Source organism: Schistocerca piceifrons, chromosome 10 (assembly GCF_021461385.2).
Source record: "Schistocerca piceifrons isolate TAMUIC-IGC-003096 chromosome 10, iqSchPice1.1, whole genome shotgun sequence".
NCBI lineage: Eukaryota > Metazoa > Arthropoda > Insecta > Orthoptera > Acrididae > Schistocerca > Schistocerca piceifrons.
This window is the reverse complement of record NC_060147.1, coordinates 106380877-106405216: the sequence shown is the minus strand read 5'-3', so window position 1 is coordinate 106405216 and position 24340 is coordinate 106380877. Positions and strand designations below refer to the sequence as shown.

General features: G+C 42.0%; 1 protein-coding gene across 1 annotated transcript in view; it reads right to left on the bottom strand.

Moving 5' to 3' along the window:
• Positions 1–24340, bottom strand: part of LOC124718926 (chaoptin) — a 241022-nt gene that overhangs the window by 101663 nt on the left and 115019 nt on the right. Inside the window, exons 6-7 of the mRNA XM_047244580.1 lie at positions 15608–15918; positions 245–464 (exon numbers count right to left, since the gene is read on the bottom strand). Of these exons, the coding sequence (XP_047100536.1) occupies positions 245–464; positions 15608–15918 (531 nt within the window). The remainder of the gene's footprint in view (positions 1–244; positions 465–15607; positions 15919–24340) is intronic.

The following is a 24340-nucleotide window of genomic DNA, read 5'->3' as shown; positions in this document are numbered from 1 at the left end:
CTTATGCGCCAATCTGATATCAAGAATTGGAGAGGTTCCAATACTGAACCCTGTGGGACACAACAGTAGTAATCTGAAATCACCTAATAGATTTGATTTTATTTAAAGTATGTCAATTTCATTAGATTTAAAAATTACAGGATATAATAATGCAATCTGCGACATTAGCTGTTATATAATTTCTTTTTTTGTGATTGATGAAAAAAGCAGAGTCTGAACGGAACTACGTGGCAAGCGGGCTCACCTCAGTGAAGGCGTCCGGCTCGATGAGCGAGATGGCGTTCTCGGACAGGTCGAGGCGGCGCACGGCGCGCGCGTGCATGAAGGCGTGGTTCTTGATGGTGCGCAGGTTGCCGCGCACCACCCGCACCTCCTCCAGGTCGACGCCGAACTCGAGGAAGTCGTCCGGCGCGAGGTGCGGCTGCGGCAGGCGCGAGAGCGACAGCGAGCGCAGGTTGCGCATCCTGACGTGATGAAGGACATTCGTCTCACTTCGGGTCGAAAGCTCGACCGCTAATGTATCCGCTAGCACTGCTTCTTCACTCTTTAAGCGTATCTACATCTACTTCTAGAGCTACATATCTACATCTACATACATACTCCTCAAGCCACTGTATGGTACGTGGCGGAGGGTACCCTGCACCAGTCATTTCCTTTCCCAATCCACTAGCAAACAGAATGAGGTAAAAGTACTGTCTATGTGCTTCAATATGAGCATAGGGAGGACGATGGTTCAAACCAGCGTCTGGCCATCCTGATTTAGGTTTTCCATAATTTCGCTAAATCACTTCAGGCAGAGAATAGGATGGTTCCTTTGAAAGGGCAGGACCGACTTCCTTCCCCATCCTTCCCTACTCCGATGGGACCAATGGCTGTATGGACCCCTATGCCAAATCAGCCTTCCCACTTCCCAGTCTGTACAAGCCCTAATCTGCCTAATCTTATTTTCATGTCCGCATGCGAAATGTGCCTTAGCGGTACTAGAATTGTTCTGTAGTCAGTCTCAAATGCCAATTCTCTTAATTTTCTCGATACTGCTCCTTGAAAAAAAAAAAAAAAAAAAAAAAAAAAAAAAAAAAAAAAAAAACATCGCCTTGCCCCACCCCAGTGGTTCCCATTTGAGTACCCGAAGTATGTCCAGTATGTTCATAATACTTAACTGTTATTCAAACATTTTTGCGTCATCAGCTTTCGTAAAGATTTGATGGGATTGCCACGTACTTCTCTCCTGTGCCAAACTACATCCTTAATTATTTGCTGGGTGTATTCCAACCTCTACCTTCCCCTACTGTTTTTAACCTCTATAGCTCCCTCTCGTACGATAGAAGTTAGTCCCCCATCTCTCAACCCCTGTCCCATCACCCTGTCCTGGTGTGGATCCCAAGCAATCGATTAGTACTCAACAATGGGTCGCAGTAGTATCCTATATGCGGTCTCATTTCCAGATGAACCACACTTTCCCAAAATTCTCCAATAAACCGAAGTCTACTATTCACCTTCCCACTACAGTCCCTAGGTGCTTATTCCATTTCATATTGCTCTTCAACGTTACACCTAGATATTTAACCAACTTGACTGTGTCATGCAGTACACTACTAATACTGCATTAGAACATTACAGGTTTGTTTTTCTTACTCATCTGCATTAACCTACATGTTTCCACATTTAGAGCTAGCTGTCATTTGTCACACCAACTATAAATTTTGTCTAAATCGTATCTTCCTACACTCACTCAACTTCGACACGTTACTGTACACCACAGCATCATCAGCAAATAACCGCAGACTGCTGCCCACCCTGTCCGACAAACCATTTTTGTGTATAGAGAACAACAGGGGTCTTACTATCACACGTCCCTGGGGCACTCCTGACAATGCTTCTGTCCCAGGTGAAAACTCGCCGTCGAGGACAACAAACTGGGTTCTATTATTTAAGAAGTCTTCGAGCCACTCACACACCTATGAAGTTATTCTATATGCTCATTCCTTCTTTAACAGTCTTGAATTGAGTACTGTGTCGAACCGCTTCCGGAAAACTAGACATGTGGCGTCTGTCTGTTGCTGACCAGCCATAGTTCATAGTGTATGACGGGAGAAAAGGGTAAGCTGAGTTTCGGGCGAGCTATGCTTTCTAAAACGGTCCTGATTTGTGGAAAGAAGCTTTTCCCTCTCAAGGAAATTTATTATATTCGAACAGAGAATCCGTTCAAGAGTTCTGCAACAAACTAATGTTGAAGATATTGGTCGGCAATTTTGAGGATCCGTTCTCTTATGCTTCTCATACGCAGGAGCCACCTGCACTTTTTTCCAGTCGCTTGGGGCTTCGCGCTGGCTGAGAGATTCGCAATAAGTGCAGACTTTGTAAAACCGAATTGGTAATCCGTCAAGACCTGGCGACTTATTTGTTTTCAAAACTTTTAGTTGTTTCCCTACACAAGCGATGCTTATTACAATTTCCTCCATAGGGGAGTCTATGCGATGGCCTAACTACGATATATTTGTGGAATTCTCCTGCTTGAACTATTTCTTAAATGCGAAATTTCAAAATTCGGCTTAACTGGTCAACTAGTGACTGGTATCCTTCACACCCGGAGAAGAAGTTTAGAATACACTGTTGTTGTTGTTGTGGTCTTCAGTCCTGAGACTGGTTTGATGCAGCTCTCCATGCTATTCTATCCTGTGCAAGCCTTTTCATCTCCCAGTACCTACTGCAACCTACATCCTTCTGAATCTGCTTAGTGTATTCATCTCTTGGTCTCCCTCTACGATTTTTACGCTCCACGCTGCCCTCCAATACTAAATTGGTGATCCCTTGATGCCTCAGAACATGTCCTACCAACCGATCCCTTCTTCTGGTCAAGTTGTGCCACAAACTTCTCTTCTCCCCAATCCTATTCAATACTTCTTCATTAGTTATGTGATCTACCCATCTAATCTTCAGCATTCTTCTGTAGCACCACATTTCGAAAGCTTCTATTCTCTCCTTGTCCAAACTATTTATCGTCCATGTTTCACTTCCATACATGGCTACACTCCATACGAATACTTTCAGAAATGACTTCCTGACACTTAAATCAATACTCGATGTTAACAAATTTCTCTTCTTCAGAAACGCTTTCCTTGCCATTGCCAGCCTACATTTTATATCCTCTCTACTTCGACCATCATCAGTTATTTTGCTCCCCAAATAGCAAAACTCCTTTACTACTTTAAGTGCCTCATTTCCTAATCTAATTCCCTCAGCATCACCCGACTTAATTAGACTACATTCCATTATCCTTGTTTTGCTTTTGTTGATGTTCATCTTATATCCTCCTTTCAAGACACTGTCCATTCCATTCAACTGCTCTTCCAAGTCCTTTGCTGTCTCTGACAGAATTACAATGTCATCGGCGAACCTCAAAGTTTTTATTTCTTCTCCATGAATTTTAATACCTACTCCGAATTTTTCTTTTGTTTCCTTTACTGCTTGCTCAATATACAGATTGAACAACATCGGGGAGAGGCTACAAACCTGTCTTACTCCCTTCCCAACCACTGCTTCCCTTTCATGTCCCTCGACTCTTATAACTGCCATCTGGTTTCTGTACAAATTGTAAATAGCCTTTCGCTCCCTGTATTTTACCCCTGCCACCTTTAGAATTTGAAAGAGAGTATTCCAGTCAATATTGTCAAAAGCTTTCTCTAAGTCTACAAATGCTAGAAACGTAGGTTTGCCTTTCCTTGATATTTCTTCTAAGATAAGTCGTAAGGTCAGTATTGCCTCACGTGTTCCAGTGTTTCTACAGAATCCAAACTGATCTTCCCCGAGGTTGGCTTCTACTAGTTTTTTCATTCTTCTGTAAGGAATTCGTGTTAGTATTTTGCAGCTGTGACTTATTAAACTGATAGTTCGGTAATTTTCACACCTGTCAACACCTGCTTTCTTTGGGATAGGAATTATTATATTCTTCTTGAAGTCCAAGGGAATTTCGCCTGTCTCATACATCTTGCTCACCAGATGGTAGAGTTTTGTCAGGACTGGCTCTCCCAAGGCCGTCAGTAGTTCCAATGGAATGTTGTCTACTCCAGGGGCCTTGTTTCGACTCAGGTCTTTCAGTGCACTGTCAAACTCTTCACGCAGTATCATATCTCCCATTTCATCTTCATCTACATCCTCTTCCATTTCCATAATATTGTCCTCAAGTACATCGCCCTTGTATAGACCCTCTATATACTCCTTCCACCTTTCTGCTTTCCCTTCTTTGCTTAGAACTGGGTTTCCATCTGAGCTCTTGATATTCATACAAGTCGTTCTCTTATCCCCAAAGGTCTCTTTAATTTTCCTGTAGGCAGTATCTATCTTACCCCTAGTGAGATAGGCCTCTACATCCTTACATTTGTCCTCTAGCCATCCCCGCTTAGCCATTTTGCACTTCCTGTCGATCTCATTTTTGAGACGTTTGTATTCCTTTTTGCCTGCTTCATTTACTGCATTTTTATATTTTCTCCTTTCATCAATTAGATTCAATATTTCTTCTGTTACCCAAGGATTTCTACTAGCCCTCGTCTTTTTACCTACTTGATCCTCTGCTGCCTTCGCTACTTCATCCCTCAAAGCTACCCATTCTTTTTCTACTGTATTTATTTCCCCCATTCCTGTCAATTGTTCCCTTATGCTCTCCCTGAAACTCTGTACAACCTCTGGTTCTTTCAGTTTATCCAGGTCCCATCTCCTTAAATTCCCACCTTTTTGCAGTTTCTTCAGTTTTAATCTACAGGTCATAACCAATAGATTGTGGTCAGAGTCCACATCTGCTCCTGGAAATGTCTTACAGTTTAAAACCTGGTTCCTAAATCTCTGTCTTACCATTATATAATCTATCTGATACTTTTTAGTATCTCCAAGGTTCTTCCATGTATACAACCTTCTTTCATGATTCTTAAACCAAGTGTTAGTTATGATTATGTTGTGCTCTGTGCAAAATTCTACCAGGCGGCTTCCTCTTTCATTTCTTAGCCCCAATCCATATTCACCTACTATGTTTCCCTCTCTCCCTTTTCCTACACTCGAATTCCAGTCACCCATGACTACTAAATTTTCGTCTGCCTTCACAATCTAAATAATTTCTATTATTTCATCACACATTTCTTCAATTTCTTCGTCATCTGCAGAGCCAGTTGGCATATAAACTTGTACTACTGTAGTAGGTGTGGGCTTCGTATCTATCTTGGCCACAATAATGCGTTCACTATGCTGTTTGTAGTAGCTTACTCGCATTCCTATTTTCCTATTCATTATTAAACCTACTCCTGCATTACCCCTATTTGATTTTGTGTTTATAACCCTGTAGTCGCCTGACCAGAAGTCTTGTTCCTCCTGCCACCGAACTTCACTAATTCCCACTATATCTAACTTTAACCTATCCAATTCCCTTTTTAAATTTTCTAACCTACCTGCCCGATTAAGGGATCGGACATTCCACGCTCCGATCCGTAGAACGCCAGTTTTCTTTCTCCTGATAACGACATCCTCTTGAGTAGTCCCCACCCGGAGATCCGAATGGGGGACTATTTTACCTCCGGAATATTTTACCCAAGAGGACGCCATCATCATTGAATCATACAGTAAAGCTGCATGCCCTCGGGAAAAATTACGGCTGTAGTTTCCCATTCCTTTGAGCCGTTCGCAGTACCAGCACAGCAAGGCCGTTTTGGTTAGTGTTACAAGGCCAGATCAGTCAGTCATCCAGACTGTTGCCCCTGCAACTACTGAAAAGGCTGCTGCCCCTCTTCAGGAGCCACACGTTTGTCTGACGCGTCTGTTTTTTTTATTGTCGAGTGTATCTCTCGTGACATCTGGTGGTAAATTCCGCGTTATGTGCCTATGTCCGGATACTTTTGATTAGAATACACTATCTGATCAAAAGTATCCGGACATAGGCTCATAACGCGGAATTTACCACCAGATGTCACGAGAGATACACTGGACAATATAAAAACAGACGCAGAGGATTGTGTTGTCAGTAGAGAAGCAGTGACAGCAGAGTGAGTCCGTCAAGAGAACTCGGTGACTTCGAACATCAGCTAGTCACTGGATATCGCCCAACTAACATATCCATAACGGATATTTCAATCGTTCTAAAGGTGCCTAAGTCAACTGTTGTCGGTGTATTTATGCATGTTTCCAGCTGGGGATAATCAGCCTCTTTGTAATTGTTAAAATTCATCGTGAAACCTTCGGCTGTGATTTATTTTCCACAATTCGCTATTAGTTTCGGTCAGTGACCACCATCAAGCTTAGTCTAAAACGAATAAATCAAAGCATTAGAGATTGCATAGTTTAGAGGGAAATATGAGATTAAATAGTTTTTCACTTGTTGGCATAAACGGCAGGAAAGTTAAACCATAATTTGAACAAAAGTAATTTGCTCTTCAAAGCCCATCGTAGTAAGTAGACAAATTGTCACAGTAATAACTGTGTACGATAATTTTCGTCGAGGAGGAAGTCCACATCGACAAATAGTAAGCCGGTGATAGTTGTAACGAGGCGAAACAGTCAAGGACGCAGTCAAAGACAATGCCATGTCACAGTTAAAATTATTACATATGCTAGCAATCGTGCTATCGATTTACTAAGAGGTGCATCATAATCTTTGGTTCCATGTAAACACACTACATTCGTGCGCTAGATCGTGAAATTCCGTATATACAAACGCTACACATCACACCTTTGTAATTTAAAGTACTAACGAAAATAAATTAGCTTAAACCTTAGAAAACCATTTAATGACATCAATACCTCAGATAAAGACACACTGGCGAAATTTTTTACGTTACAGAAACATCGTAATTGCCGAAAAATACACTACTGGCCATTAAAATTGCTACACCACGAAGATGACGTGATACACACGCGAAATTTAACCGACAGGAAGAAGATGCTGTGATATGCAAATGATTAGCTTGTCAGAGCATTCACACAAGGTTGGCGCCGGTGGTGACACCTACAACGTGCTCACATGAGGAAAGGTTCCAACCGATTTCTCATACGCAAACAGCAGTTGATCGGCGTTGCCTGGTGAAACGCTGTTGTGATGCCTCGTGTAAGGAGAAGAAATGCGTACCATCACGTTTCCGACTTTGATAAAGGTCCGATTGCAGCCTATCGAGATTGCGGTTTATTGTATCGCGACATTGCTGCTCGCGTTGGTCGAGAGCCAATGACTGTTAGCAGAATATGGAATCGGTGGGTTCAGGAGGGTAATACGGAACACCGTGCTGGATCCCAACGGCCTCGTATCACTAGAAGTCGAGATGACAGGCATCTTATCCGCATGGCTGTAAAGGATCGTGCAGCCACGTCTCGATCCCTGAGTCAACAGATGGGGACGTTTGCAAGACAGCAACCATCTGCACGAACAGTTCGACGACGTTTGCAGCAGCATGGACTATCAGCTCGGAGACCGTGGCTGCGATTACCCTCGACGCTGCATCACAGACAGGAGCGCCTGCAATAGTGTACTCAACGACGAACCTGGGTGCACGAATGGCAAAACGTCATTTTTTCGGATGAATCCAGGTTCTGTTTACAGCATCATGATGGTCGCATCCGTGTTTGGCGACATCGCGGTGAACGCACATTGGAAGCGTGTATTCGTCATCGCCATACTGACTTATCACCCGGCGTGATGGTATGGGGTGCCATTGGTTACACGTCTCGGTCACCTCTTGCTCGCACTGACGGCACTTTGAACAGTGGACGTCACATTTCAGATTTGTTACGACCCCTGGCTCTACCCTACATTCGATCCCTGCGAAACCCTACGTTTCAGCAGGATAATGCACTACCGCATGTTGCAGGTCCTGTACGGGCCTTTCTGGATACAGAAAATGTTCGACTGCTGCCGTGACCAGCACATTCTCCAGATCTCTCACCAATTGAAAACGTGTGGTCAATGGTGGCCGAGCAACTGGCTCGTCACAATACGCCAGTCACTCCTCTTGATGAACTGTGGTATCGTGTTGAAGTTGCATGGGCAGCTGTACCTGCACACGCCATCCAAGTTCTGTTTGACTGAATGCCCAGGCGTATAAAGGCCTTTATTACGGCCAGAGGTGGTGGTTCTGGGTACTGAGTTCTCAGGATCTACACACCCAAATTGCGTGAAAATGTAACTTCCACTACCGCAGTACACATTTATATGCCACCTAGATCCGCAGATGATGAAGAGACTGAAAAAATGTATTATGCGATAAAAGCAACTATTCAGATAGTTAAGAGAGACCAAACTTTAATAGTCATGCGAGACTGGAACTCGATTGAAGGAAAAGGACGAGAAGGAGAGGTACTTGGTGAATAGGGACTTCGGTAAGGAAGGACAGAGGAAGCCGCCTGGAAGAATTTTACACAGAGCACGACTTAATCGTAGCTAACACTTGGTTTAAGAATCATGAAAGAAGGTTGTATACTTGGAAGAGGCCTGGAGACATTGGAAGGTTTCAGATAGATTATATAATGGTAACACCGAGATTTAAGAACCAGGTTTAAGTTTTAAGACATTTCAAGGGGCAGATGTGGGCTCTGACCCGAATTTATTGGTTATGAACTGTAGATCAAAACTGAAGAAACTGTGAAAAAGTAGATATTTAAGGTGATGGGACCTGGATAAACCGAAAGAATCAGAGGTTGTAGAGAGTTTCAGAAAGAACATTAGGAACGATTGACAAGAACAGGGGAAAGAAATACAGTAAAAGAAGAATGGGTAGCTTTGAGAGATGAAATAGTGAAGGCAGCAGAGGATCAAGTAGGTAAAAAGATGAGGGCTACTAGAAATCTCTGTCAATCAGAAGAGATATTGAATTTAATTGATGGAAGGAGAGAATATAAAAATGCGGTAAATGAAGGAGGCGAACATGAATAAAAACGTCTCCAAAATGAGATCGACAGGAAGAGCAAAATGGCAAAGCAGGGATGGCTAGAGGACAAATGTATGGATATAGAAGCACATATCAGTATGGGTAAGAAAGATACTGCGTACAGGAAATTAAAGAGACCTTTGGAGGAAAGACAACCACCTGTATGAATATCAAGGGTTCAGACGGAAAACCAGTCCTAAGCAAAGAAAAGAAAGTGGAAAGGTGGAAGGAATATATAGAGCTTCTATACAAAGGTCATGTACTTGAGCGTAATATTATGGAAATGAAAGAGGACGTAGATGAAGATGAAATGGGAGATACGATACTGCGTGAAGAATTTGACAGAGCACTGAAAGAAGTCATAACATGGCCCCAATAGTGGACAACATTCCGTTAGAACTACAGATAGCCTTGGGACAGCCAGCCATGACAAAACTTTTGCATCTGGTGAGGAAGACGTACGAGACAGGCGAAATATCCTCAGACTTCAAGAAGAATATAATAATTCCAATCGCAAAGAAAGCAGGGGTTGATAGGTGTCAAAATTACCGAAATATCAGGTTAATAAGTTATGGTTGCAAAATGCTAACGTGAATTCTTTACAGACGAATGGAAAATCTGATAGAAGCCGACCTCGGGGAAGATCATTTTGGATTCAGTAGAAATGTTAGAACACGCGAGGCAATACTGACCCTATGACTTACCGTAGAAGATAGGTTAAGGAAAAGCAAACCTACGTTTCTAGCATTTTTATACTTAGAGAAAGCTTTTGACAATGTTGACTGGAATACTCTCTTTCAAATTCTGAAGGTGGCAGGGGTAAAATACAGTGAGCGAAAGGCTATTTACAATTTGTACAGAAACCAGATGGCAGTTATAATAGTCGAGAGACACGAAAGGGAAGCAGTGGTTGAGAAGGGAGTGAGACAGTGTTGTAGTCTATCTCCGATGTTATTCAATCTGTATATTGAGCAAGTAGTAAAGGAAACAAAAGAAAAATTTGGAATTAAAATCCATGGAGAAGAAATAAAAACTTTAAGGTTTGCCGACGACATTGTATTTCTGTCAGAGACAGCTAAGGACCTGGAAGAGCTGCTGAACGGAATGGACAGTGTCTTGAAAGAAGGATATAAGATGAACATCAACAACGCTAAAACGAGGATAATGGAATGTAGTCTAATTAAATCACTGATACTGAGGGAATTGATTAGGAAGTGAGATACTGAAAGTAGTAAAGGAGTTTTGGTATGTCTTGAAAGGATGATATAAGATGAACATCAACAAATGCAAAACGAGGATAATGGACTGTAGTCGAAATAAATCGGGTGATGCTGCGGGAATTAGATTAGGAAATGAGACGCGTAAAGTAGTAAAGGAGTTTTGCTATTTGGGGAGCAAAATAACTGATGAGGATATAAAACGTAGAACGGCAATGGCAAGGAAAGCGTTTCTGAAGAAGAGAAATTTGTTAACATCGAGTATAGATTTAAGCGTCAGGAAGTCTTTTCTGAAAGTACTTGCATGGAGTGTAGCCATGTATGGAAGTGAAACGTAGAAGATAAATAGCTTTGACAAGAAGAGAACAGAAGCTTTCGAAATGTGGTGCTACAGAAGAATGCTGAAGGTTAGATGGGTGGATCACGTAACTGACGAGGAGGTATTGAATAGAATTGGGGAGAAGAGGAGTTTGTGGCACAACTTGACTAGAAGAAGGGATCGGTTGGTAGGGCATGTTCTGAGGCATCAAGGGATCACCAACTTAGTATTGGAAGGCAGCGTGGAAGGTAAAAATCGTAGAGGGAGACCAAGAGATGAATACACTAAGCAGATTCAGAAGGATGTAGTTTGCAGTATGTACTGGAAGATGAAGAAGCTTGCATAGGATAGAGTAGCATGGAGAGCTGCATCAAGCCAGTCTCTGGACTGAAGACTACAACAACAACAGCTACATGGTAGATCGCGTCACTGAGAACCAGTCAATGATTTTTCTGTACGTTTACAAGAAGTCGCCTTTTTGCATTCTCCACACTAATTTTGTTTATTTTATTTATGCACTTAGCTGCCTCACACCTAGTTAACAAGGAATATAAAGTCAGGTCCAGTAATATAAAGTGATATTTCGTTGCTACTGTTTGTTTTTCGGATTTAAATCAGCTGGCAAAGGTCTTTTATGCCAAAACGAAAAGGTACTCACAACAAATATCTAGTTTTTCATTTGGAAACATTCCAGATAAACTGCAAGCAATTTTTCATTATAAAATGTACTGTAAGATAAAAAAAGAAGAAAAGAAAACAGACCACGAAGGACTATCCGAATGGGACGAACATCGGGAGATCTGATACTCTTGCACAGACATACAAACGATTACAGTTTCAGAAAAATTGAATGATTTATTCAAGAGAAAGAGCTTCACAAAGTGAGCAAATCTATAATGTGTTGGTGCGTCTCTGGTCCTTATGTAAGCCGTTATTCGACTTGGCGTTGATCGATAGGGTTGTTTGATGTATCGCTGAGGAATATCGTACCAAATCCGGTCCAATTGGAGTGCTAGATGTTCAAAACGCCGAGCTGGTTGTAGGGCTCAGCCCATAATGTTCCAAATGTTTCCATTTGTGGAGAGATCCGGTGCCTTGCTGGTCGAGGTGGGGTTTGGTAAACACGAAGACGGGGAGTGGAAACTCTCGCCGTCCGCGGACGAACATTATCTTGCCGAAATGTAAACCCAGGACGGATTGCCATCGTGAGCGACATTATGGCGCGTAGAATATCATCGACGTAACGCCGCGCTGTAAGGATGGTGCAGTTGACAAGCGAAGCGGTCCTGCTATGAAAAGAAATGGCACCCTAGACCATCACTCCTGGACGTCGGTCTTTATGGCGGGTGGCATTCGGTTGCTCTGCACGGACCTTGAACTCCTCAGTCACTGACCTGAGAGAAATTCCGACTAGTGACTGTGGGGCTCACGTCCTGAGGCACTGAACGGCAGTCATACCCATGTCTCTGCTGATTAGGCCCAGTTGAAAGAGGGTGTACTGGAAAACGCTTTCTTACCGGGATGCTCTGTACTTTTGCCTCGACCTGGTTACGCACTGACCAGAGAATTTGTACAGGGCCACCTTCTGAGGTCCTGCTGCTGATTAGGTCCAGTTGTAACACAGCTTAGACATTGCATACCTATTGTTGATTCATTTAGCTTTCTATTTTGTTCAACATCCCATCGTTGAACTTATGTAATTAGTGTACGATTAATTCGATACTGTAATGAAGTATAATCTCTGTAATGATCTTTTGTCTTCCTCATATAATCTCTTTGATTATCTTTAAAATTAGATAATATTATTTAAATAATTTATGTAGAACTACCAATATATGCAAATGTTCTGTTTTATTTAAAATGTTTGTTTGCTGTTATGTAAACTGATGACCTTCACTTAGGGTTCTTAGTTATTTCATATGTAAAAGGTGTTGTGGTTCCCGTCGGGAATGGAACTGTGTAGCGTGCGCAAATTGTGGATGGCCTAGGTAGAAAAGGTGGAACCAAGAGTCAGTCGGGGACGAGCTACCAAACTGTCAACTGCTCATGTACAAGTTGTGTATTGTATTGGTTCTGAGAGAGACTTTTCCTGGCGCTTTCCAATGCCTCGGATGGATGGATAAAGAGCTGGAGTTATTCTGGAATTGATGTCTCTCATCGCCACCAATAAATGACAGAGTTCGGCAATTCTACCTGCAAATCCACCTACCAACGTGCAATCGCCACCACATTGCGCAATCACTGTAATGGAACACTGTAGTAATGTACAGTGAAGGATCAGCTCATTGTATGTTTAGTGTACTCAAATACAAGGTAATTTTTAACTGAACTCTTGTACCTACCGTGATTTATCCTCAGTCACATATCCACTTAGGATCCCTCCCGCGCTAAAGTGCTTACCGAGAGTCCTTTATTGAAAGAAAGTTAATGTGGCAAGAGAGTGAACCAAAGTACATGATGCTTGCTGAAAATAATTTTTCTATTAAAACTGCTTATTAATATGTTGTTGCCAAGTTCAAAATTAAAATTTCTTAAAACTGAGGCTTATAAAGTTTTTCCTAGTAAATGATCACATTGCTGCCGCGAGTCAGTTTCTTACAGACATGTCAAGTTGCGTTCTACTGCAGTAAGAGATGAGAACTAATACTGTTGAAGGTTACATGTTCATACTTTTTAACGGCTTGTTTCTTTAGTGTATTGAGAGTGTGTTTAGTATGCTCTGCTACAGTGGTCAATATTAAGGGCCCCCCCTCCACTGAAAGTAGTTCTAATGCACGAAGTTACTTAATTGTATCAAATTTCAATTACTCTTGCTATTCAAGTCAAATTCTGTACAATATTGGGTTCTTCTTGTGTATTAAAAGTGCATATTAATGTTGTAACAGGATCCATAGTTTTCCTATTGTGCTCATGCTACATAACAATTAATAGAAAGACAACTATCTATGAAAACAGTGACTTCTTTATTCAAAAGACAGTGGGAAGTAATCTGTTAGTGAATTCCATTTAACTTTCATTCTAAATAAAAAAGTATTTAGCTGAGAGAGAATTAACCTGTGACCAGTTCATAATTTTTCAGTGAACTACATTTACAATTTTATGTCAGCTAGGAAAATGTTGGAAAAGTAATACTGAACCTATGTCCAATTTATAATTCTACAGTGAATATTAATAGTAATTTTATAAAGACTATTCAGTTTGAATAAGCCCTGAAAGTAATAGTGTGTATTGTTTCCTGTTATATTTATGCAAATAGTTTGTTCTACTCTGTCAACTCCAGACTCAACGTTAACATATGCAGGTGTCAGAGTTCATTGCACTCGCTTGTGGAAAAATATAGGTTGTTTTTGTCCATTAAAGTTACTCATACCTACTTTCTTAAACAAGAATTTTAATTATTCTCATGCCTAATTAGGCTGGCGACCTTTTTTTATTCTTTGAACAGTGTGGATAAGTAAATTATTGTTTGTTACTGTTTGAATATTTACATAATTCTGACTTTCACTTCCGATAAGCCACCTCCGTTAGGTACAACACGATCAACACAACAAAATTCCTCTCAGAGAGTAACACTGCTCTGTTGCGTTATACCATAACTGCTTTAACAAGATAGTTTTATTTCACGGCCTGCCTTCACCTTTAAGGTTATGGTATAGCAGTAGCGGACAGTAGTGTGATAACGTAGATTTTCCCGGCGTATCAAATACTGATGATATTCTCGGGTTTGCAGCCGGGTTCCATAGTCCTGACGACAACATGATATTTCGGCGGACCATCTGCCCGCCATCTTCAGGTGAGATTGAGTGCACAATCACGCCGGAACTGAAGAGACCTCAGAGTCGGCGGCTCCTTTATACCGCGGGTACTGGCCGTTGCGCGTGCGCGAGCAACGGAAGAGCTGCCCTCTTTGAGGCGAAGAAATGCAGCAGCGCCAGCGGTGAAAAGTGTCAAAAGCGAGGAATAGCTAAATTAAAATGCAGCCGGTCGGAAACCAGACCGTTGTTGTTTTATCTGTGATAAAATAGGATTCCACGTCTTGCTTAAAGGAAAACATTTATCTCTATTAATAATATCATCACACAGACGTGTTTCAGTTGATTCTTTCAATACGCAATCCCAGTAACGGGAAGCCGAGGCAATAATTTGCGTCTCATTATACGACATATTGTGCCCTTCATTAAGACAGTGTTCAGCAACGGCTGATTTTTCCGGCTGGAGCAGACGTGTATGCCGTTGATGTTCCACACATCGATCTTGAACCGTACGAACAGTCTGTCCAATGTAGGCCTTTCCGCAGTGACAGGGAATCTTGTATACCCCAGGCTTCCTAAGTCCCAAATCATCTTTAACCGATCCAAGAAGAGATCTAGTTTTGGCCAAAGGCATAAGGACGCTTTTAATATCATATCTCCTGAGGATTCTTGAAATTTTCGAAGAAATACTTACTACGAAGGGTAAAAAAGCAACTGATTTGGAAGTGGCCACCGTTGGTTCTCGTGGGGGTACAAATTGAAAAGCACGAGTAATTTGGCGATCAGAATACCCATTCTGCCTGAAAACAACCTTAAGGCGATCCAACTCCTGTTTCAAGTTATCGGAATCCGAAACAGCATAAGCCCTCTTGACCAGTGAGCGTAAAACTCCCAAGCGTTGATGTTGTGGATCACAACTTGTGGCATGGAGGTAGAGGTCCGTATGCGTAGGCTTTCGGTATTCACTGTGTCCCAAAGTTCCATTTTCGTTCTTATGTACTAAGACATCCAAAAAAGGTAATTTGCCCTATTTTTCAATTTCCATCGTAAATTTGATTCGTGAATGAAAGCAGTTAAAATGATCTAAAAATTGATGAAGAGATTCCACTCCATGTGGCCAGCTCTTCCGTTGCCCGCGCACGTGCAACGGCCAGTACCCGCGGTATAAAGGAGCCGCCGAATCTGAGGTCTCTTCAGTTCCGGCGTGATTGTGCACTCAATTTCACCTGAAGATGGCGGCCAGATGGTCCGCCGAAATACCGTGTTGTTGCCAGGACGATGGAACCCGGCTGCAAACCCGTGAAAATCATCAGCGGACAGTAGTGTTATACAGTCAGAAGGGGGAGTGCCGTGGTTCTCTGTACTTCTGCCTCGAACTCCTCACGTACTGAACGGCGCGCGAGAGGAGGCTGCGGGGCTCACCTCCTGAGGTCCTGTATGGCGGTGATGCCCATGTCCCTGCCGGTGAGGTCCAGCCGGTAGAGCGAGTACTGGAAGCCGGTCAGCGTCTCGGCGGGCCGCACCTGCGAGATGCTGTTGTCGCGCAGGGACAGCGTGCGCAGGAAGTCGAACTCGTGGAACAGCTGCTGCGGCAGCTCGGTCAGGTTGTTGGCGGACAGGTCCAGCGCCTGGAGCGTCGCCTCCAGCCCGGAGAAGGCGCGCGCCGACAGCTCGCTGAGGCCGCAGTCGCGCAGGGACAGCTCGCGGATCTTGGCGTCGCGGAACGCGTCACCCTGCGAGGAAGCATTCATCCACTCAGTCCGGGAACGTTCCTGTCTTAACCCTCTCAATGTTGGAGCGTATGACCACCTGAATGTAGCGCATTCCTGGTCAAAAGATGTACCAAGCGACGCCCTCACATTGAGAAAATATTTCTGTGGATGTATCTTATGGTGGTGGACCGTGACAGTGGGACATCCGGAAAAGAAGAGAATCCAAATGTTTGAGATCAAAACTGGCGTTAACCCCAGGACCCCTAAGGGGGGAGGGGGTGGGGAGGGGGGTTCGTTGAACCCACAATTTTTTTATGTCCCCTGCTTTTGCCCAAGTAACTTTCATACTACACATTCCCTTTGAGTTATTGTTTGTTGGCTATTTTATGAAACATTAGTGTCAATATATTTTATAGAAAATTCCTGCTTTGAAAGAAAAAATAAATAAACTTATTATGGGTCCAACAACCCCCCCCCCCCCCCCATCCTTAGACTTCCATGCTATAGAAAATTTCCCTTAGTAGTATTTCATATTTCTCATCTCTGCAACAATGCAAGTTAGTTTATTGTTGGTTGGTATTCTTGATATTCACAACAATCGGTTTACTTTGAGGGGAAGTGATTGTTGATGTCAGTCAGCTGTTATTTATCTTGTAAACTTGCTGTGAGTAAGTGGAGATCCCTACTGTTCACACCCAGACTTAGAAATGACTAAAAGAATACGTGACTCGTCTTTAGAATGAGTTCTGAATGAAATTTTAGATGAAGATTCTGACTCGGGGAGTGAAAGTGAATATGAGGATGATGTTATGGAGTATGATTCAGATCGGGAAAGTGATGTGGATGTTAGAGAAGACGAAGATAGTGCAGCTTCAGGCAGTGACCATCAGGATGTTACTGTGGCCAAGTCTGGAAGAAGGCACGTAACCACAAAGCCTAGAATTCCTCGGAGGTCTGTTGCTAATATAGTAAGAGAGCAGGCAGGAGTAACTCCAGCTGGTGTTTGCCATTCGCCTGGACAAGCCTTCAAGTTACTTCTTACGCCTGACATCATGGATGTTATAGTAAAACATTCAAATGAAGAGGCAGTTAGGCGAAATTTTACTTTGACTAATGAGAAAGAATTTTATGCCTTTATAGGATTCCTGATACTTATGGGGGCAAATAAGGACAATTCTGTCAGTGTACACGATCTTTGGTCAGACGTAATTGGGCGGCCAGTTTACAAGGGTATTATGGCAAGAGAACGTTTCAAGGAACTTATTGCAATCATAAGGTTTGATGACGAAAGTACCCGCCAGCTAAGAAGGGAAGCAGACAAGTTCACAGCAATCCGTGATGTTTTCAACAAAGTGAATGATAAGTTTCCACTACTATATAAACCAGGGGTCAACCTCACCATTAATGAGATGCTCAGCTTTTTTAAAGGGAGCTGGAACTAGTGAAATTGCAGGTAGAAGAAAGAAGTGCCAATGCAAGAGGATTATCTAACCAAATTGTTCAATCAATGGAGACTATTCTACAAAAGAAAATCAAAGAAGTAACAACAGAACCACGTCAGCCTCCTGTAGGGAAGGTTGGTGCCATATTTTGTAAGAGAAGCTAAAACAAAGAAGCAGAAGTACAACACTCTAAGTAAACCAAAACAATATTGTGGACAGTGTCATAAACATGTGTGTAACACACATTCAGAAAAAATTGTGAAGTATGTCTTTTGCCTTGCAGTTGAGGACTCAGAGTAGTCTATTGTATATGAACACATCTGTATTTTGTATTGTAATACGTCAATTTTTTATTCACTCAATCCAATATTTATAACAATTAACAACATTTATAAACCGATTCCTTAGTTAAAATACATAAACCATTTTGAAAGTTGTAATTTTTCTTCGGTAAACTTATTTAATACCTGTGGGTTCGCCGATCCCCCGCCCCCTTAGGCATCCAAGTTAGAAAAAAAGGCTTCGGCGTCCTAGGGTTAAACAGGGAGATGGATTGCCACCATTGTTGTTCAATATAGCACTGGACGAAGTGATCAGGCAGTGGAAAGCAATAAACGAGGAAATGGGAATACCAAAGACCCATGTGGGCGACAAAAAGGACAACAGGGCTCAAGTGGACTGCCTAGCCTTTGCAGATGACATAGCAATAGTAAGTGAGACGGAAGAAGACGCAAAGACACAACTCGACAACTTAAGTAAGGTAGCCAGAAAGGTGGGACTGAGGATCACCTATAAGAAGACAAAGACATTAAACACCACTGCAAACTGGGAAACACCGGAAGGCACTGTGCAAATTGTGGACAAATTTAAATACCTGGGAGAATTTATAACAGGAAGGAACAGGAGCAAGGAGGGAATAACAGAGAGGATAAAGAAGATGAGGTCAGCCTTGTGCATGACGAGAGATGTAGACAATAAAAAGAATATATCCACAGAGGCAAAGACAAGCCACTACAAGGCAACAGTGAGGAATGCAGTATTATATGCTGCTGAGACGATGACACTAGGAAGAAATGGGGCGGAGCAACTAGAGAAAGAAGAGAGGAAAATACTGAGAAAAATACTAGGTCCCAAAAGAGTCGGAGAGAGGTGGATGTGAAGACCTAGTGAAGAATTGTACCGGAATGTGAGAACAATATCCGGGGAAATCAGATTCAAAAGGGCAAGGTTTGCTGGGCGTGTAGTTAGGATGAGTATGGACGGAATGACGAAGAGAGTGTGGAAACAACAGGGAGGACAAGGGGAAAGACAGGAACCAAGTGTGTTGTTGAACTTCGGAAGAACTGGTTGGAATTGGGGATCAACGTCGAAGTAAAGGAAAATTGGAGGAACAAATACACACCTACAAATATGCCGGAGATCAATGACAGAGAAGAATACAGGAAAAGATTAGAATGTCATCAGTGGAGCCGCCACGAGAAACGGAAACTGAAGAACTCGGAAGAAGAGCGGGAGAGGAGAAGAGAAAGAACGAAGAGGTTCTCGCAGAAGGAAAATGCAGTCCACGAATGGGCTACCCGTGGTCCTACAGAGGCCGTAACGCAAGAAGAAGAAGAAGAAGAAAAAGAAGAAGATATACAAGGATGTTGAGAATTAGGTGCTGTACCAGTCACTCACGAGGGGAACACGGCAAGTGCAACTACCCGATATCTCAGACTCTTTGCACAGTAAAAGAGGAGCCAAAACGAGTGAACACCTGTCCCGGCATACCCGTAGAAATGCGACCTTTTCTGTGAAGATGGTGATCAACGTTTCCAACGCACTTTAGATGCCTCTAAGCGCGCGGTATGCTCAGTCCAACTGGCGGCGCAGTGGCTACTGCCGCGGACTCCCGCTTTGACGCTACGTGTCCTAAACCCGATTATTGTTTCTACTTTATTTACTTGCTTATATCTGTTCATTGATCTACACGTGTCTGTTGAAGGTTACTACACGATTGTTTTCTTATCAAGTTAGGAAAAACGAATTACAACTGCTTTTCACAGTACGTGCTACATACTTCTTATGTACTACATGTGTGTACGTTGTATTCAGGGGTTAGAATTTCTTATAATTTCTCATTATCTTAAACTTCATTCTTGTATTAGTTCGTATATAAATTGTTATATTTTAAGTTTACGTTTATACTTCAGGAAGATTAGCTGCATTCCCTTTCATTTTAGTGATCGTAGAAACATTCGAAAGATAGTAATGCCATACACCACTAGCATCTCGCGAAGGCAGGTTCGCCACAGCGACATTATTTTCTTCGTACGAATCTCACTCTGGAACGGAACGTCGTTGACATTGCTCGAGATTTCACGTGTTGACAATACTTTCCCGGAAAACCGTGCATAACGGATTACTTTACGGAAAACTGGAGTTTGCAGCCAATTATGAACCAATGTACACGACAGGGATTTCACCGAAACAAATTCAAATAATTTTCTCATTCATTTTTTGCTTTTTTTTAATTCATTCACCAGACATGCAGTATGCAGACGAAAAAGGACGATGTTATTTCAGTATACACAGGAAAGCATTCGTGTTGTAATCTTCTACGGATATGGGTAGATAAATGAAAAACCTAAAATTAATAACGGGGTTTCGAGCACGGGGACCCAAAACACGAAGCCGTGACGGTAGCCACCGTAACACTGCTTCGACTGAACTATTTACTCACTAAAAGGCACATAAAGTACCTCGAAAACTATAAGTACAATCGTCGTTTCCTCAGAAATGGTCGAGTTTCTGTCGATAAGCCGAGACTCATATTAGCTCATTCGACTCATGTAGTGCAGCAGTACATGCATATCCATAAAACACAAGGATACACGAAAGGGACACAAAAATGAATGCAATTGAAAAAAAAAGCCAAACAGTTATCAGTCGTTACATAATTTAAATGAGCCTCCAAAAATCGCTCCATATCTCCTATCACTATACGTATAATTAAATAATTTTCTGTACATTATAAAAAATTAAATGGTCGTACGCCATTATTGGTCAGGGACTATTTTGCCACCTAATCAATGTCCAAATCACAGGTTTCAAACTTTACTACAGCGTGCTGCGATTTGGTCACCTGTTTTTCCACTACCATATCAACTGAGTCATATTAATCACCAGTAAATTTCCATATTGCAAAAAAGTTTTCGCATTTATTTCGACAAAATTGTTGTATACAGCTGGAGATACATGTCTGAAGATGACTTGGGTTCTACTCAAGTCTAAAGATTTATAATACTGCTAACACTTGATAATGGCCTAAGGACGAAATCCAGATTGTGAAATAAAACCTGTTGTCCAGTCCAATGGCGATTATATCTTTCAGAAACTATTACAGCTTCCTGAAATGAGTTGCCGAAAAAAAACCGAAATTTTGTAAGCAATTAAAACCAACGTTCCTGGATGCACCCTGCGTCTCTCACGATCGAAATAGCTAACGTGCAGTCAGCTAGAAGTTTCCTGAAACTGACGTTGTGTGTTGCAGTTTTCATCTTAATCTATATTTGTGGAAACAAGTTCACTGTTGAGGCCGTGTTGCTCCCGTAAGTAGCTGTCACATAAGAAGAATATGTGGCCCTAGCACATTTTCCCCTGGAAATCGTGGATGCTGACTCGCTATGTATTCAGGTGAGCACCCCCAAAAGCAAAAAAGTTCAAGTCTTCCATGACTTTTGCGCACTAGTGGCTCTAGAAATATGTGGAACTATAGTGGTAGCCACTATCGCACTAACAACGTCGCTGAAGGCTGGAACCGATGAATAAATACATTAACGTCAAAAGATCATTCAAGTGTTTACTTATTAGTGAACAAAAAAATCTTCGAGAAGATGCAGGGCTCAAAAATGGCTCTGAGCACTATGGGACTTAACAGCTATGGTCATCAGTCCCCTAGAACTTAGAACTACTTAAACCTAACTAACCTAAGGACATCACACAACACCCAGTCATCACGAGGCAGAGAAAATCCCTGACCCGGCCGGGAATCGAACCCGGGAACCCGGGCGTGGGAAGCGAGAACGCTACCGCACGACCACGAGCTGCGGACTAAGATGCAGGGCACCACGGCCACAAGTTTGACGGATTAATTTCAAATTTTGGTGCGGAAAGAAGTCAGTAATGAAGCCTGGCGAGACTATTGCTCTACAAAGATTCCAAATTGCTGGCAACTTTAAATCATTTCCTACTTGGGCGGCTTACGAAAAGAAATTATAGTGAAGAAGAAAACGTCACAACCATTGTAAGTTACGTAAACACTGAAGAGAAGTTTAATGCACGTCATATTCGTTAGAAATCTTGTATATATGTTTAATGGTGTACGAAGTGAGATTACCTCCTCGTGGTGTTTCCTGGAAAGTCGACCAAGTGTCTCTTGCGATTTGTAAAATATTGGCTAACGAAGACCGTGTCTTTTCTAGGGAATCATCGCGGCACTGGCCTAGAGTGTTTCTTAAAATCAAAATCTCGGTGGACATCCAATTCAAAATAGTTGCAACGGAAACGGAGGAAAATGACATGCAGCTACATACATTCATTCTACACCTCATAGATAGAGCTTGTTTTAAGAAATAAACAATGAAAAGAGACAGTCCATGAGGAACAGGGTTATTGCATGCAAAATGTGGTACACGGTGTGTTTCATTCTGTAAGTGGATAATTCTACGACAAAGCGAGATATGGCAGCTATGTAATTTTAGATTCTCACTAATAATGGCTTCGTAAGGATGTGTGCGTGTAAACAGTGGTCATTGCTAGAAATTCGACACGCAAATCGCCGAAGTGGCGTCAAATCGAAATACTTGCACCCGGCGAACGGTCTACCTGACGGGAGGCCCTAGTCGCACGATATTTCCATTGCTAGAAATATGGCTGCCAGCAGCACTAACTCGTGGAATGGTCGTGTCAGGTAAATGCATTTCAGGGACGGCTTCTACAAGACCAATGATGATGTGGGTAACTACGCCTCAGATAAGGACCCTGAGTATGTTACTGAAAGCATATGCACTTCAAAAGTTAAAGTAAATAATTATTTAAGCAGGTGACTGTTAAGCTGCGTCCCTCACAGTGGTTCACTTGAATTTACGTGACATCGTGATGACAGAAATGTAAGGGCCATCCTGAACATTGTTTGCAGGCTGTAGTGACGCGATAGCAAAATTAATTTTATATTGTGCTGAATCATAGATTAATTTTTGAGGTGGTTGTAGTTTATTTTTGTGACAACCGTTAATATAGATTAATTTTTGAGGTGGTTGTAGTTTATTTTTGTGATAACTGTTAATGCTAATGTTAGTATCATAAACTGAAATAATTCTGATTTTAAATTTGTATTTTTGAGAGTTTTCACAGTCAGTTCGACCACAAGTAGACAGTGGTAAGTCAATGGTAAGCCATGTTAATTTCAGTGAGTTTGTGAGTAAACAGTAGTAAGTACCCATTGATGTATTTTTAATAATAAAATTTTGGATAGCATTTACGATCTTAAAAACACAGGATAGCACAGTCAAAAGTAGCCCGCCTCCCATTTGAATACGAATGCAATATTTCGACTTTTGAAATAGAAGAAACCACTACTGCAATGGAAAGTTTTATGCAATAATCGATTGTTAGCATTCTTCTGTCAGCGTTCCAATCTATTTCATCAGTGCAGTTAGACGTTTTTCTTTGTCTGCAGTGTAACTTTCCCGATAGAGAAACAATTGATAATGATATGTGAAGACAGGTTCGATTAACGAAACTAGCGAAGTTTTCGAGGTCAAATATTCGGATAGAGGACTACCAGAAAAGAGAGCAACACAGACCTTTATAAAAATGGCGCACCTACAGGTCTGTGCAAAATGGAAAACGACAAATAATTTCAATAGTTCGCACACCAGAAACTCTTTCAGACATTCGCCGACGCATTCAGAGGCCAAAGAAGTCTGCACACAAACTCGCCCAACAGGAGCATGTAAGAAGGCGGAGAGGCCAGCGGATATTGAAAAACCGTACTTTGAAGCCATGTCGGGTGATGGCGGTGTAGCATTTACGGGAGTATGACAGTCAGAAACGTGTAGATTATTGCACGTGGCTTTTGAATAACATCAACAATCGTTTGTTACACCCTATCCATTACATCGTAAGTGATGACGCAAGGTTTCATCCTTCCGGTCATGCGAATTCACAGAACACGAGGTTGCGATGTAACAGGAACGCGCATCATTAGACCGGTATTTTTCGACGCTGCCCTCAACGCGATTATAAATTATGGATCGTAATAACGAAAATAAATCAATGATTTAATAATGAAGAGTTTATTTATTCTTCACGTCACCCCCAACAAAACATTATCTTTAACTATAGAAGACCAACTAAAAACTATGTAAAAGTAGAATGCTGTAGGGTCTTCTCGTCCTAAAGATAAATTTAAGCCTTTTGACTTAAAAGTTAACTTTAAAACTTTATTAAGAGTTAGTTGAGTCCTCTTCAAGCCATTCATTCCAGCACAAATTGAGAGACTAATGATTATGCTACCTCTGCACGGTCTAAATACCGCAGCTCTTCAAAAACTTCCTCAGTGAGCAGTTGCATACATGGAAATTTTTAATACATTTTGTGCTTAACTCACTGAATATGGAAGAGGATACTGCTTCTTACAGCTAAATGAGGCAACATGCCACGTGTCTAAGATATCCCTAGAATGAGTCCATGATATCTTCACTGAAGCACGAATTGTCACGAAACATTTAAGGCCACCACGTTCGCCGGATCTAGCAGTATGTGATTTTTTACTGTGGGGACACTTGAAGAGTAACGTCTATGAGGCAAATTCAACACAATACAGGAACGGATACGCAACATCAGCTGTGAAGTTGCCGTCATCGACATCTGAACTTTACACCGAGTGTATCTGAATATGCTTCGACGTGCGCAGCTGTGTATTGCAGGGAATCGCTTTCTACGCCTTCTATAAACGT